The sequence below is a fragment of the Bradysia coprophila genome, unplaced genomic scaffold (genome assembly GCF_014529535.1).
Source record: "Bradysia coprophila strain Holo2 unplaced genomic scaffold, BU_Bcop_v1 contig_250, whole genome shotgun sequence".
Taxonomy (NCBI): Eukaryota; Metazoa; Arthropoda; class Insecta; order Diptera; family Sciaridae; genus Bradysia; species Bradysia coprophila.
This window is the reverse complement of record NW_023503512.1, coordinates 260,438-278,005: the sequence shown is the minus strand read 5'-3', so window position 1 is coordinate 278,005 and position 17,568 is coordinate 260,438. Positions and strand designations below refer to the sequence as shown.

Genomic DNA, 17,568 nt, shown 5'->3' with positions numbered 1-17,568 from the left:
ATCGATGCATTTTGTTGTGGATAAACTATTCAGGATTTGTAAGCATTCTACTGTTAGAGCTGATGTGAAACGATGAGATGATAGGGCCTTTATTGCGCTTTGGCTGTCTGTGCATATTGCTATTTTTTGTTCGTTTGTCATATCACTAGTGATGAAGTGACAACTTTCTATTATAGCTCTTACCTCTGCTAAGAAGATAGATGAGTATTGTCCCAAAGGGATGGATATTTCAGTTTTAGGTTCGTTGCAGTACACTCCCGCTCCTGCTGATTTCTTAATAAGAGAACCATCTGTGTATATCACCTTACCCTCTATTTTTAGGCTACCGTCTTGCCATTCTTCCCTAGATGAGATCCTGATGTTAAACTTCCTTTCGAAAATGTATTTGGTTATTATCTTGTCAGACGGCATAGCTAATGACGGCTCCATTTTCAGAGTTACAAACCAGATTTTAGAATGCTCAGTTTCTCTGATTCTCTGATGTCTAGTTATTCTACTTAAGGTGCATAATGCTTCTGTTTCGATGTATATATTTAACGGGGTTGGGTTGATAATTGCCTCTAGTGCTGCGGTTGGTGTTGATTTCCAAGATCCTGTCATGGCTTTACATGCCATTCTTTGGAATTTGTTGAGTTTATTTAAGACCTGTTGATTTTTGCAAATATGGTTCCAGAGGAAGGAGGCGTACGTTAGGGACGGTCTGATTACGGTTGTGTAAATCCAAAACATTACTTTAGGAGATAGGCCCCATGATTTTCCATATGCTTTCCTACATTGCCATAGGGCGATAGTTGCTTTTTGTAGTCTTTCATCTAAGTTATCGATCCATAGCAACCTGTAGTCTAAGATAATGCCTAGATACTTCACTTTTAATACATGTAGGATAGGTACCCCTTTTATTGTTGGTACTTTGATTCCTGAAATTTTTTGTTTTCTGGTGAATAAAATCATCTTTGTCTTATTGGGGTTAATCGATAGTTCGTTCCTGTCACATCAATCGCTAACTATGTTTAATACATCTTGAAGTAGATCACATAGGACGCTGACAAATATTCCCCTTAGAAGAGTGGCAAGATCTTCGGAGAATCCTTCCGTTTGATAATTTGTGTTATTCAAATTTTTTAGTAGTTCGTTGATGACTAGGCACCATAGTAATGGTGGTAAAACCCCTCCTTGAGGACAGCCTTTTGATACCGCGACAATGATTGTAGATGTGCCATAGATTACAAAAATTAGTCTACTGTGCAGCATTGCTTGAATCCATGCTGATAATCCTGGATCTATCCCGTGTACCCGACATGCGTTTTTTATAGCTATGTATGTGAGATGATTGAATGCACCGATACGTCTATGAAGCAACCTAGAGCAAATTCATCGTGTAATAGGGAGAGTTCTATATTTTGCACGATATTCTGCAAAGCATTTTCTGTTGATTTACCGCTTTGATAGGCATGTTGCTTTTCGTGTATTTTAAAATGTTTCAGTGGTTCGTCTCTGAGGTATCTGTCGATCAGTTTTTCTATGGTTTTTAGAATATGCTTCGTCACATGCCAGTCCGTGATGTGTGGGAATAAGCTTTCTGAGCATAGAGTAATGTCAAGTACTTCTTCTCTCAACTTGTTCTTGAAGGTTGGCTCGCTACCGATGTTCAGTATGCAGAGCTCTGTTGCTATAACAAATTCGAATAGGTCACTTCCGCGAGGATTTATGTTGGTACTGCCCCATGCATAGTGGTGAGCGTTCGCATCAGTTCCTGATAACAGCGGTACGTTGTTTGTTTTGGAGTAATCCACTAATGCAGCAAACTCCTTGCTTGGTGGTCCGTCAACTGATTCATATGGGAAATAGCTTGAGCACATTAGGATGTTTTTGTCGCTGCCGTTTATTTTGACTGTGAGCATAGCTACCATTTGGTCTAACGAGCTGAGATTGTATAGTGGGTGTACTGAAAGATTTTTGGAGTGATATATTGCAGCCCTCGGTCTACCATTGCCTCCTGAATATAGCATGTTACCTAATTTCCTATCTATTCCGTTTATTCTACCTGATCTAACCGGGGGTTCCTGAATAAATACCACGAAATTTGTTATGTTTTTAGAAAAGATGCCATTCATGTATCGCCAGTCTTCTATAACTATATCTCCGAACTTAGTCCAAGTCCAAAATTTAGAACCCGCCTCCTGTAGGAGAAGGAACCCGCCTCTTTTCAATGAAAGTTCATCCCGTTAACGTTAAAGGTGTGTCTTACTAAAATTAAATAGGCATGTCTTTAGAACAGGCAGTCCATTTTAATAAAATAAAATATTTCTTATCAATTCAGGACTGTCCAACTTTTTCTTCTACTCTTATTTTTAAACTGTCCAACTTTTTCTTCGACTCTTATTTTTGGACAGTCCAATTTATTTCTTACGAATCAATTCTGGACTGTCCAACTTTTTTCGCGACTCTTATTTCTGGACAGTCCAGTTTAGTTCTTACTAATCAACTCTGGACTGTCCAACTTTTTCTTCTACTCTTATTTTTGGACTGTCCAACTTTTTCCTCGACTCTTATTTTTGGACAGTCCAATTTATTTCTTACGAACCAATTCTGGACTGTCCAACTTTTTCTTCGACTCTTATTTTTGGAAAAATAAGAGTCGAAGAAAAAGTTGGACAGTCCAGAATTGATTAGTAAGAACTAAATTGGACTGTCCAGAAATAAGAGTCGCGAAAAAAGTTGGACAGTCCAGAATTGATACGAAATATTTTATTTTATTAAAATGGACTGCCTGTTCTAAAGACACGCCTATTTAATTTTAGTAAGACACACCTTTAACGTTAACGGGATGAACTTTCATTGAAACGAGGCGGGTTCCTTCTCCTACAGGAGGCGGGTTCCAAATTTTGGACTTGGACTATCTTCGGACACGTCTATAACTTGATTAAAAATAGTGGAAGAAGCCGATGTGTCAACCCTTCTCCAAGCCCTTCTCGAGAACATATGGAAGTGGTGAATTTAAAGCAGATGTTTGGGTGACAGGTGTAACCTGTATATGACGGAAAAGTAAACAAAAACATTAACAAAATCTCGATCGCAAAAGCGACGTGGAAGGTTCATGTGAACCAAAAGGAAAAGTTTTGCAGTTTATGGTGTATATAGTAGTAAAAGTGAGTTTTACGAAAATAGGGTTATATAATAGCTCTGAGTAATTGAAAACCGTGTATCTGTTTGTTGCAGCCTTGAAAACAGAGCCGGATCATAATCAGCTTTCAGCGCCACGGGGCTATTTTCATTTCGGCGCCAATTTAAAAAAAAATCAAACACATCCTTGAAAACTGAATAGCCAATGTATGGCCTAATTTTATTTAAAATTTGAGACCTTTTCTGTTTTTGCTTCCCATAAATTTATTAATAATCTCATCGGCATCGATTTTCCTTGTAATATCGCCATTGATGGCCATAAGTGCTAGGTCGTTCATTTTCACTTCTCCCAACACTGACCGAAGCGGACCCTTAACACGTTTTAGAGATGAGAACGATCTTTCTCCCGTTGCGTTTGCAATAGCCATACATTCAAAGATCCTCAGAGCAACCTCTAAATTTGGAAACGTTGATTGTAAATTATGCGACTTTATATATTGCAGCATTCTCGAAGGCATTGATACAAGTGTCACACTTTCTTCTAATTCCAATGCATCTTCCTACATTGTAGCTTTCTTTTGACTGGCGAGTTGACGATCTTCCTCAATTGCGGCTTTAATGTCTTTCATGAAGAATTGGAATTGTTTACAATCGTCGCCAAATTCTTCATCCAAGTCGTTAATGTAAATATTCTGGAGTTTGATGGAGCATTCACAGATTTCCGCATTTGTCAATTCGTCCAGCTTAAACAAAAAACTAAACGGCACCGGGACCCTTCCGTATGCTTCAATCTGTGACGCTAAATCAGAAGTCATACTGTCCAGCGATGAGTAAAAAATGGAGATTTTGAACTTCTCGGTGTGGCTAAAGACTGCTTCAATCGATTTTCCGACGTACCAGGTACCGTACCGGGTGTTTCTTTTCGGAACAGTTGAACGATAGATGCGGATTGTTGTCCATCCACCCGCAGCAGCTCTTGATTACCAATTTAGCGTGCTCCAAAGTCAAATTAAGCGAATGAGGCGAGCATGGAACGTATTCTGCTAGTGGACAAACTTCTTTGATTTTGGCCTGCAATCCTTTGTATATACAGCTCATGTTCTTCGCATTATCGTATGATTGGCCTCTACAGTCCGACAAAATAATGCCGCTCGATTGGATGTATTCTATAACAGCGGCTTCCATTTCTTGCCAACATTTTCCAAAAAACCATGAACCGCTCGATTGTAATACCTTTATCGTCTACATATCTCACACAGACCGCCAATTGGTCAATGTGGGCCACATCTGGTGTCGAATCCACTATTAATGAGTAGTACTTGCTGTGAAGGATTGAATTTATGATGTCAGCTGCCATAATTGCAATAAACTGATCTGCGATTGTCGATGATAGGTACGAGACATTACCTTTTCCCTTGTTAGCATACCGATCGATGTGATGCCGTAAGAGCGGGTAATATTCAGATAAGAGTTCCAAAACTCCTAAATAATTTCCGTTATTAGCGCTACCAAAGTGCTCATCGCAGCCTCTAAATGGTAAAGCTTTTGCGGAAAGATACTTAATCACGCTGACGATTCGTCTTAATATCTCAACCAAGTATTTATGGTACTTCGCTGCTCGGCGAAATCTTGAGTTTTCATGCCCTCCAATCCTCTGGTGGTGCTTCCAGTCATTAAAGCCTTCAGCTACCTGACGTTTTTTCAAGCAAAAATATGCAGAAAATGCAGAACATTTTTCCCAGCGGCTGGCTGTAATGTATCCATGTTCTGGTCACAATTTCGCCGGCAATTCGTTTTGCACGAAAAAGATTTGCGCTGCAAAATCGATTTTGTCCAGCGTATTCCCTTTTTGATGACGAAAAGTCTAACTTTTCCACACTCTCCATAGCTCTACTTCTCAAGAAGTATTGTAGAAAATTCGGATCGTGGACAGGCCAGTAAGATGGGTCGTCATTTATTGGACCGAAAACCTCTTTGTCTAGAGATGATAATACGAAATAAAGAAGTAAGTGAAAGCTTTAAGTAAACTTTAACAAAAATGGTACCAGTATCCTCGCTAGGGCTGTCCTCACTCTGAACATGATCTGTGACATTCGGAAAGGGTGGTTCAACTTCATTCGACTCAATTTTTAAGAAAAGTACAAGCACAAATAATGAGCATCGAATGTTAAAATTACAATATAATATTAAAGCTGTACCGATAGAATTGAAATTTGCATCAAGTATTTCTTTTCGAGTCAAGTCTTGAGAACACTCGTTGCTATTGATCTCCTTTCCTTTTTCCGATGTCTTTTCGTTCGATTTCTGGGATCTATTAAAAAAAACTCTCTAGCGGCTTTATTTTACTAACTAGTTGCAGTTCTAGTTCTTTTTTACGAGCACGTTCTTGTCTGAAATATGTCCCTGTTTTCTTACAAATTTTTCAAAAGTAAACAAGTACGTCGGCACCAAACAGACTTTTCAACAGATTGCAAGGTTAGAATCAGTGATGCTGCTATTCATGTGATTGTAGTAGATTGTAAGATTGTAGTAGAGCAAAACCTTAAATTCAAAATTTAAGTGTTGGCGCGAAAGTATTCAGATACGCATTTTTAGTTTATTAAAAATTCTTCACTGTTGGTCACTGTTGGCTTTCCAGCGCCAGTCTTTCCCAGCGCCAAGGGGCTAAGCCCCTAAAGCCCATCGGTTTAATCCGTCTCTGCTTGAAAATGATCGGTGAGACGATCGAAAGCTCGGTATAATAAATACACGGCAAAACCATCAATTCTTGGAGTTTCATTTGTCATTTAAAATGTAAAAATTAAGCCTTACAAAATCTCTAGCTTGCATGTAAATTACAAAAGTTGTCGAGCCTTTGGTAACATTATGGACGGTACTATCACGGACTGATATCTCCTAATGTGCCAAAAAGACCTCCAAGCAATTTATTGGCAAAATGAGTTACGCCTACGAGGAAATTTCGGAAAAAATTAAGATCGAAACCACCAAATAGTTGTGACACTTGATCCACCAACTGGCAATTAAGTTTTTCCTTTTCCAGCTCCACTGTAAAACAATATTAATAATGAGTCGTAAGACTTAGTGACTTATTTTTGGCCAAGATATTCTTAAAATCGATTTTTCACCGTGGGGTACGTTAATGAGTAAACGTATACATCATTAGGCCTGCTCTGAATCCGGGGAGTGTGGGATATTGGGCTAAATAGGTGTTTTTCTGGTCCGGAAGGCCTAAATATGTGACCCATATCTTTTTTTAGAATTTTAAAAAATAGTTTAGGCATGGGGAGCGAGGCATTTGTACAAATGTACGAAAGCGTTGGTTAGAAGAGAGGAGAATGATGGTGTATATCTTTTTTACTCTTCTGACCAACGCATTCGTACATTTGTACAAATGACTCGCTCCCCATGCCTAAACTATTTTTTAAAATTCGGAAAAAAGATACGGGTCCCATATTTAAGCCTTCCGGACCAGAAAAACACCTATTCAGCCCAATATCCCACACTCCCCGAAGTCAGAGCAGGCCTAATACATCATGTATGATTTTTGGACAAATGATGAAAAACGTAGATTCCACATCTGTGCCACATGGCTTGGCCAAAAATAATAGTCTTATAAAATCAAGTAAGTTTAACGTACCCGTTTTGTCGTCAAGAGTTTTTGCTATTGTTACTCGAATTTCTGCAAATGCATTCGATTTTATTGTGGTGATAATGAGGTCCTTCAATCCTGGAATAATTCTCAATAATTGGCATACCGAAGCCGTTGGCATCACGTCTGTTTTGCTTATCCTAACGAAAATGATTTCAATATCAATAGAGAGTTTGCTTAAATCGCTTCTATTTATAGCAGATGGCAATTATAGCTGGAGTCTGCTACGCTTTGAACTGACATCGCAAGCAGTGACACCGAGTTTAGGGGGCATGGCGCTTGCCCCATGAGAGCAGCACCCCCATCAAATGAAAAGTGCAAAATTCCAACATATTTCTGGAACATTCATTATATATAAATACAGCGTGTATTCACGTCACAAACTCATCTAATGTCAATCCGAGACCAATCATAAATAACCACCGAATTCGATACTTTCGCCGCCTGTGTGGAACATATGCACGTATTTTATTGAACTAGTACGTTAAAAGATTTGAAAGGCTTTTTTTCGCACTCAGCATCATAACAATACGAAGTGTAGGTCTGAATTAACAGTGATCCGTTTTCATTCCGTTTTGCCTCCGTGTTCATGACAGTTGGCATTTCATGTATTTCATACAATAGAGCATATCGTTTGAAATGACAACTGTCACGTACACGAAGCCAAGACGGAATAAAAACGGATGACTCTGAAGTCACCTTACCACCTTTTTAGACCCGTACGAAGTAAGGGGGGGAGTAAGGGGAAACTTATTGTGGTGGTTCATAGATGCCAAATCGTTGGGGAAAAAATGTCCGTCTGTCTGTCTGCACGATAACTTTAGTAAAACGTATCCGATTTTGAAAATTCTGTCAAAAGACAGGCTAATTTCGAAGATGAGTGATTTTGGATCGCCCCTCCCGAGCTGGGGCCCAATAAGTGATTTACGGTTTTTCGAAGATATCTGCGGCATTTTAAACGCTATACTCGTGAATGATACGTCAAATGAAAGGTATTTACAATACCGATTAGGCATGGGAAAAATCGAAATCGAAAATTATCAAAAAAATATCGATAATCGATAATTATTGATATTTTGATAATTATCAAGATATCGATAATTCGATATATCGATATTTCAGTTCGAAAATTCGATTTTTATCGGTATATTATCATGCATTTTCAGATAAATATCAAAATATCGATATTTTGATAATTATTGAATTATCGATAACGATATGATTAATCAATTATCGATAATTTCTTTCGATTGATATTATCGATAATTTTGAACGTCTCCCATCCCTAATACCGATCGACAAAAAAAAGTTTATAAAAATCGGATGACCGACTAGTGAGTTAGACCCCTTGGTGTGACCTAGGTACAGGGCGCCAAGCAGTTTTTGTTTGTAAGGCGCCCAAATTTGAACATATTTCGTCTACTTTGTTAGATAGGTATTGACTGTACCAATCAGGGAAAATATATATTATGAAATTAGGTTCACCAATTCTTGAAAATTAGTCAAAAAAATGTTATTATCAAATTTCTCTTTGTCCCTTGATGCTTACCAGAATTTTGATTTTGATCGAAACACATTATCTACGTCTGGTGTGCATTGAGCTTAATAAAAGGTAGACTTAAACTCGGTTCTTCGGATTTACAAGCTTTTTCCGAAAAAAAATTAAAAAAATTTAGGGGCTTCATACATAAAAATCAAAATTTCCATTAAAAAACAATTTAAAGCTGATCACAGTACACCACATATCACATGTTCTTTCTTCCAACTGAACGAAAATTTAATTTTTGATCAAGTAGCCACAATTTCATATACACGTCGCTCTGTGTGTGAATGTATGAATACATGACTGGTTGATGTATTTAGCGTGCGATATAGTGTATTACATTGGGTGCGCCGCAAAGTATGCATATCATGAAGGATCAATTTTGTGACACGAGCAAAACTCACGAGTGTGTGTTTAAGCGCCTCGGTTTGGAAACTGTTATTTTGACAAGGGTAGAGTTTGCATATCCGAGCCGAAAGCGACAGGCGGCGTAAGTATAGAATTTGCTCACTGAATTGCATAAAATTCGATTCCTTGGAATTGTTGCCAATACTTACAATCCTTGCAAAATATCCGAGATTGCACATTCACCTGAAAGTTGATGAAAATAAAAATATTTAATTATTTAATTTGCACATTAAAATACTTTAGAAACCAACTTGTGACATGCGGTAAAATTCCTTTTGTTGCGTTAAGTAGAGTCTTGAATATCTCACACAGATCTGATTCAGCTTTGGTTTTTCCAATCAAAAATAAGTAAATTTTCAAACATTTTTTATTGAAATTTCCATTTAGAAAAAGTAATCTCACCTGCATCTTGTTCAACATTTTCAGTTAAATTCAATAGATTACCGGTAACCTTTTTCAACTCATCATCTAGTTTACATGTTCTATTTGAATCAGATCCTTCAAGTGCAATAGAACTGGCTGATACACCAGCTAAAACTAATAGTATTCCAAATACAACGTAATACATGTTGATAGTTGATTGTAACTCAACGATCAAATATTTCAGTTACAAAATTTCTTCTTCTTCTTCAACTTTACTTTGTTTTAAAAGAATGCTAATAACCTCACGATTCCAGATAGGTATGAATTCTGACTGCTGTATAGACTATATATAATATTGTAAAACTTGTGGCGGACAGTTTATGTGATGATACCGTGTATGATATATGCAAATGTGTGAGTACTCCAAGTATACATTTATGATGGGAGCGAGCGCTCTATACACTTTGTTATCATCACTCATACACACAGTTGGTCAGGCCCGTAGCCAGGTTGTTACCGTGCCCCTACTCGGAACAATTGAATTTAACATTAAATATTCAAAACTAAACAATGGCGTGTGCTAAGAGAAAGAAGGTATATGGTCACTTTTGTTTACCGTATTTTTATCTCAGCATTACATTCTAATACTTTCATCATATCGTATTGGCTTACTACGAGGTTCGGAAATCACGCAAAGTCGGTGTCGGTAGTCCAGACTGAACTTGTTATTGGCCGTAAGAAGCTTTTAGTGAGGTCTCTAAACAGACAAAAAAAATAATCATTTTTGGTTACGTAACGTTGGGGGCACTACTCCTCCATACACCCAGTCCCGTATAACTATTGGTTACATGGCCTTAGTAACTCTATTGCGTTCTTGACAACCACGAAAGCCAATACGAAGTACTTTTCCCTGACCCGATTTTAATATTCCTTTTTTGGTATCGTCAGCACACTTCACAGACGGCGCACATAGATCAAATTTGTAAGGTTTATTGCTGGTCGATTTAGTTTCATATCTTTGCGATGGACTTTGGGAAATATCCAACAAAAACCCTAAATTATTGAATCCATGGACCACGAACCGTTTACACTTATTCATAATGTATGGTCCGTTGCCGAAGCGTAACATAAAAAAAAATCGAATATCCATGCTTTGCACGTGGAAAAAAGTGTTGGAAAAGAGTTCGGTCAGAAACTTCACCATTTTAGGAAAGTTCGATTGGAACTGTGCCGCAGGCGAAAATGACCTCTATTTATTGAAGTTTATTGATGACCAGTAACTAATTGGTGTGTGAAAGTTTGATTAAATCGTTTTGCTTAGGGCGGGCTCAGAAGACTATAGGGCCTCCACTTAGCTGCGGCCCTGCAATTTGAGCGTAACTTAACATTGTATTCATTTTCAAATAGGTTAAAACACTAAAAAGAGGGTAACCTTCAATTCTTAATTTAGAAAGTGAAATCATGTTGTAGCATGTAAAGTAGAACATTAAAAGGAAACACTGTTAATAGTTATTTATCTACCAAGGTAGGTATGAAGGTATTTTTTCGCACTAGATGTCGATTGTCGACCCGAGGCGAAGCCGAGGTCGGCAAAACATCGTGTGCGAAAAAATACCGGCATACGTACCGTGGTAGATACAACGTTTTTCGCAATTTCGGGCCATAATCACCTTTACAATGCAAAACATGTCCTACATTTTGTTCCAAAATTCTTGTGTATACAGAAATTCATTTGAACGATCAAGAAGGCTGCATTATAATACACATTGCAATGTGATGTAAAGAGACGCGTTGAATGAAATCGAGTAGTCAATGATACTAAGCATACGCTTCAACAATACGTTCAGTATAATTGTGTGACTCTACAGCCGAATGACTATAGTCGCTGCTTTGTGTTCAAAAATTTCTGTTTACATTGAAAAGGACAAATTATATTCGACCATTATTTTTTGTGGGACGACCACTGGAATTTTTCTTTTTAAACCCGTACGAAGTACTGGGGTCTTATAGTTTCACGCATACGTTTGTAACACGTCGAATTGGACTCCCTGAGTAAGGGGAAACCTATTGTGGTTGTCTAGAGATGCCAAATCCGCGAAAAAAAAATGTCCGTCTGTCTGTCCGTCTGTCCGTCCGTCTGTCTGTCCGTTCTCTAACTTGAGTAAAACGCATCCGATTTTGAAAATTCTTTTTTTCCCCGTTTGGTAATGTCAAAAGACAGTCTAAGTTCGAAGATGGGCGATTTCGGGTGGACCTCCCCGGAGCTGGGGCCCCATAAGTGCTTTACGGTTTTTCGAAGATATCTCCGAACATTTAAACGCTATACTCGTAAATGATACATCAAATGAAAGATATTTACAATACCGATCGACAAAAAAAAAAAGTTTAAGGAAATCGGATGATCGACTCGTGAGTTAGACCCCTTGGTGTGAACAAGGCACAGGGCGACTAGCAGTTTTTGCTTGTAGGTCGGCCAAATTTGAACATATTCGTCGGTTTTCGCTTTATGAGATAGGTATTGAGCGTATGAAATTATGAAATTCGATTCACCAGAGCGTGAGCTAGGTCTCTTGGAGTGAGCTCATATCTGGCTACTCGGCCGTACAGTGAACGTGGAGTATTTTGTCAATATCTCGAGTAAATTTTGACCGAATTTCATTAATTTTTTTTGTTTGAAAGGTATTAACGAATGTAAAGCGTCGGTACTATTTCCGGTCTCCTAACAAAAGTGACAATTCAGACATGTATATTGAAATCGTCATATAAAATTTTTCAAACCTAGTTAGGAAAATTTTGATCACACCGCCTTCGTGATCAACTCGAACGTGTCTTAACCTATTCTTTCGGAACCTTGATTTATTTAACGTATACTACATCCGCCCAAAAACCCTAAAGGGTGAAAGTGTGACGCAAGTCCTTGTTTCTACTTACAAAATAACTGATATCGCTGAGGGTGACGCATTTGGCGCCTCAACGCAAAAGTGTTATCAACAAAAAATTGAACCAAAAAATTTAAGATAGAAAATTTTAGAAAAAAATTGCCTCACAAGTGGCAGGTGATTCATGACATATTTTTCTCTATTTGAACTATTTTCCTAACAGTAGTTTCCTCAACATCTTGGAGTTAAGTGGGAGAATTCAAAAAGGTGCTCCGCCGTCCTCAAAAAAATTTTGGTAAAACATTTTTGGTAGTGGACTTGCGTCACGCCCGCTTACAAACGTGCGGGCATGATGCCTGAAACATAAATAGTTTCACAAATTGTGTATTAACTGAGCGTCATAGATCTGAAACGTCATTTTTCTTCTTCTTAAAATGGCGAAAATCACAACCCATTGTTTTCTTACATTTTAGCAACTTACGCTAACTTTTTAAATTGCAGATATTACACTCAATTGATGTTAAACTAAATAATTCGGAAATTGCTTATCGCAGTTTGTTATGTAAACATTCCTCGAGAATTGTATTGCAAAATGTCATTAATGTCCACGGAAAATTCGGCAAATTCGACATTTGTTGTGTGCTGCTGCTGCATATATTTGCTGCAGACTGAATAATGTTCCCGTGTGTGTATTACAATAAACATGTAATATGAATATTTTCAAAATATAGTTCCGGCAACAATATTATTCAGCTCGTAGGAATATTGTGAGGTTCCCAGGTATATATTTGCTGTGTGCTGAATTATATCTTCAAATTAGTTGTGGGATGTATTACTTAACTTTACCTGCATGCCGAATATTGACTAAATGGTACTATCGAACTATACCTGCATGCTGAATATTGACTAAATGAATAAAGTCGTCTGTATTTAGAATGGACTATGCAACAATAAATTTATTGTTTTAATGAAATAAAAGGAAGATCTCAAGAACATACGCATAAAGATGATTATCAAATCTAATTTTATTCCTTCATTTAAAGTTATTTCTATTTTTACCGAATTAATATGCAATGATAATGTTACATTTATGTATTTCAATAGAAATTTTGACGAACGAACTTTCAAATCCATTTTCGGTGTTAAAGGCTTTTGAAATGTTAACAGAAATAGTTGGTGGTATTCAGCAATAAATGATGGAATTTGTTTATGTACTGTCCGTTTGACAAGAGGATCGCCACGGTTCAGCAGGGGGTTTTGAACATTTGTTTTTTACACGTTGGCACACGTGCTCTTGTCAGATTCAAGATTCTTTTTACGAAGGTTACGCTGATTATACTTTGTGAAAAAGGCCAATACCTTGCAAATATGTCACATCTTGGACAGAATTTGACACTGAAATATCTGCAATATGAAAAAACTAAATGTTCGAAACCCCCTGAAACCCCGTGCTTCCACCTACGTAATATACACAAACTAGGTGAGCCAATCTTAATTTATTAATTCGCGTAATAGATGCTCACTATTAGCATCCCTTGAAATGGGCGAAATCCTGACATTTTGCTAAACCCCAAATGTCAGCCCTTCCAAGTGAATGCGTTAATGTGAACAGTTTTTTTGTAGAACGATTGAAAAAACCTCTAATTCAGAACCAGGCTCAGAATTAAAATAATAATATCCGATGACATTGCTTAGTGGGGAGAAGTACTACATTTCATAGAAAATAAATTCAATTAAATGTTGTTGCATAACCCATTCTAAATACGGACGACTTTATTCATTTAGTCAATATTCAGCATGCAGGTATAAATATGCCTGTGTGCTGCATAAAGCAAAGTAACAACGGTTCGAAATAAGACTGCCACTATATGCAAGCAGTATAGCAGCAGTGGTAAAGTCGTTGGCAGTCAGAAACTGAGGTTAAGCATCGATGGTCGCGGTCCGTACTTGGGTGGGTGACCGTAGAGGTGTGCGCCGATCTTAAAATAGTCGGCGGCGGTGCGCCGACTGGTAAGGGATCGGCGGTGGCGCGCCGGCAGAAATTTATAGTCGGCGGCGGTGCGCCGATCGGCGCGCCGATAAATTTACAAAAAATCTAAACTTTCGAAAATAATGCAAAAACATTTGAAAAAGCGTGCGCAATCCTTTTTCCGAACACTGAATTCTTACTATCTTGCGATCTGAAGTATCAACCACTTATACAAGGGGAATCAACTGAGACGTATCTCACCTTTTATATTTTGAATGTACAATCACTGACCTATTATTTTAAAAACATCTAATTTAATGAATCCAAGAATGATTAGTGAGTTTGCGTAAATGACATATAAGCTATAAGTCAACTTATAAGTTGGAAATTTTAAGTCACATCTTCATACTAGATGTTCTGCAGGTTTCTTATTTCCAACTTATAATTTATGTCATTTACGCAAACTCACTACTATTATCTTTCGATTTATGCAATAACCGTTCCCGTTGCCTTTAGTCCATCTTCGATGTAGGAGTGAGATCGTAGTAGAAGGTTTTCGCAAATAAGAGATTTAGATAAACTTAAATTTATAAGTAATAAGACTACGCCAAAATGATTCTTTTCCCAACTTTTTTACATAAAGCAGCTAAAAATTGAAAATAAAGACACCAGTGTTTCGTCTTTTGACGAAAAAACTTGAAACCGGAAAGATTTTCCACTTTATAAATTCCTGAAACATGTGATTTGCGCCATTTTCCACCCAAATTCCACATAAGGTCTTAAGTTTGCCACTTTACAATTACAGTAGTATTCACCGAGTTTTGACTGATTCACTGTATTTTGTTCTCTTTCTTCTTTCTCTTATCTGCATCAACAGACAATAAAAGAAACTTTGTCTGCCGTCTGCCGCGCTCCATTCCATTGCACAGAATGGGAATCTGGCTGACAACACTGCAAACGTCAACAAGTGTTTTGTTTCTGTGTCTGAATTTAATTATACTTTTTGTAGTCAGAACTGACCAGAAAAACATTTCTGTTGACTAAATCTCAGTTATGAAGTGCCACGGTCGCCGGTAAAGTTGGAGTTCTCGTATAATCATCCAATAAACCAGCGTTTTTGTGCGGCTAATGATACGGTGCTCGTCATAACCTCACACTGTGTACGTGTATAAGCATACCAGTGAAAGACAGTGACAGCTGGATCCACCAGAAATTCACGACGATTATTTTGAGAACGTGTTTCAGTGAATTTTTGGACGCTGTAAGCGGAATTTCTTTGCGGAGAGACATTAGGAAGGCTTGTCGAGATTGGTACTCTTCTTAGTGGTGTGTCACTACCAGGACTCTTAGTTGCTTTGCCTCACTCGCCAGCTTTGTCCTTCGGCTGGTTTATGGTCTAAAAGTTTACTCAATGATGTGGCTAGGTCCTATTTTGCTTCTATATGAGTAAAATGATCCGGACTATTCATAGAGCTTAGGCTTTCGGGCTATAGAGTGGACAAGGTCGACGGATGGATTGGTGGTGTTATGCTGCTGAGAGATGCTAGTTTTTACCGGCTTTTATTTTGATTCCTCGCAGAGACAGCATACACTCAATCAGTGTACAGCTCTCTGAATTTATATCCGGGGAATGTACTCGATGTTGTGCAAAACTCTTTGCAAAGGGACGATATGGTCGCCGTGTCGGGTCGTTGTGCTATTCAGTAGTGTGTCATAATCTGGACAAGCTGTCACCTTGCCTTTTGCACCGAAGGCCCTCTTCTCAAAGGTGGCTGGTTCGTCAGTCTAATTTGGAAGTAAGGGCTTTTGGGCTAAATAATGGTAAAGTTTGGCGGTTGGCCATTTGGTGGCACACTGTTGAGTGACGCTTCTGCCTGGCTCGGCTTTTATATTGGCTCACTGCAGAGAAAGCTTACGTTCGAACGGGCTAGTCTGATGAAATATGAGACTGGATCAGGTTAATATCGAGCGGAATGTAAATCACAGGCTTTGTCAATCTCAATGACAAGGACTGTGATTCGGGCGACAATGTTGCCTTACTTGCTTTCATTAGTGTAAGGCCTAAGGGGTGAGACGCAGCCGTCCTCCCAGTGGCTTTCTGACAATCACAATCTAATGAAGCGATGTTGACGCCAGTCACTCTTTGCTTTCTGCCCTAGAGATTAGCTGATCATTTTGGTACCTAATCATAGGGATCAGTTTGCTCGCCTGGAGTGGCTCGTGTAGAGCGTAAGGTAATAGGTTGAGAAGGAGTTGAGGTCCTGAAAAGGGCTTCAAGATTTTAATGATGACAGGGTAGTACAAAGGATCCCATGATCTGTGTGCATTGATCAGAAATGATCACCCTAACTGATGAAATCTAGAATTGCACAGAAAATAGAGTAACGTACCCAAGGGTTCACATTAAGTGAGGATACAGAAAATACAAATGCTGTTTCGATCTCGGATATCGATGGCGGTCCCAGGCCAGCGTGATCTGATCATCCTTAGTTGTATCCATCGATACCCTTCCCAAGACAGCAGCAAACTTTTTCTTTGGACTAGTATTTAAAAATTTGCATAAAACACTTGCCATCTACTGATGGAAATAGGATACGTTATAGAAAGCTACTTCGAAGATAACCCTATCGTAGCATCAGAAACAAAATCACCGTCGCCGTCGTACAGTGTGAGTAAGAAGAAAAACCCAAAGTTCCAACAAAAAAAATTAACAAAAAACTCCTTTCTACGCATATAGAAACATAGCAGCATAACCTGACTTATAAATTAAGAGAGATAAACTTTTGCTAAAACCTTGTTAATTAAAATGGCTGAAAGCACTAAACGTATAAAATTTCGGCGCGACGAAAATACAATCGGCGGCGGCGGCGGCGTGAGCTATTATTTTTCAGCGGCGGCGCGCCGAAAAATTAGCAAAAAATCGGCGGCGCGCCGGCGTAAAATCGGCGGTGCACACCTCTAGGTGACCGGAAAAAACGTAAGCAAAAAAAAAATTCTGTTAGCAATTTAATATGATGAATTTAAATATAAATCTACGGCTAGTAACAAATAATAATAATAAAATTGAAAATAAAAAAAAAAAATTGAAAAAGTTTTTTTGTTTTTTTTTTTGCTAACGCAAATAAAATTGATAAAGTTAATTCCAATCAATCAATCAACTTTATTGCACCGCCAAAAACTGGCTGAATATAAATATAATACAAAAAATACAATGAATTTGACAATGTACAATGTTAACGGATACGCGCGTCAAAGGTTAAAAACATCAAACAAAAGACTCTTGAAAACCGTTCTGCTATTAGTCCGTCTCACTAGCGATTTATATTCATTTACAGTTCTGATTAACCGGACTACTGGCTGGTTCGAAAGATACGCTCTGGACATTCGCGGTTCAATAAGCAACTGCATCGTAGAATCCCTCAGGCCGTATGCGCTCGTGTTGCGTACAAACTTCGGTGATATCATATCGTCCACAATATTCCCTTTGTATATGTCGAAGGCAAGAACAGCGTCCGCGATCGTACGTCTCGTTTCCAAACTTTGCAGATTCAACTGTTTACACCGATCGACGTATGGTGCTAGCCGATATGATGACGCATTTCTTCGGCTCTCAAGCAAGTAAATGACAAATTGC

General features: G+C 38.2%; 1 protein-coding gene across 1 annotated transcript; it reads right to left on the bottom strand.

The window, feature by feature from the left end:
* Positions 1-5,868: 5,868 nt before the first annotated feature.
* LOC119078367 lies at positions 5,869-9,369 on the bottom strand. The gene is made up of 5 exons (XM_037185872.1): positions 9,126-9,369; positions 8,975-9,046; positions 8,873-8,906; positions 6,761-6,912; positions 5,869-6,163 (listed from the first exon to the last, which is right to left on the bottom strand). Exons 1-5 carry the CDS (start codon positions 9,289-9,291, stop codon positions 6,144-6,146), a joined length of 444 nt encoding a protein of 147 aa, XP_037041767.1. The 5' UTR covers positions 9,292-9,369; the 3' UTR covers positions 5,869-6,143.
* Positions 9,370-17,568: the final 8,199 nt, after the last annotated feature.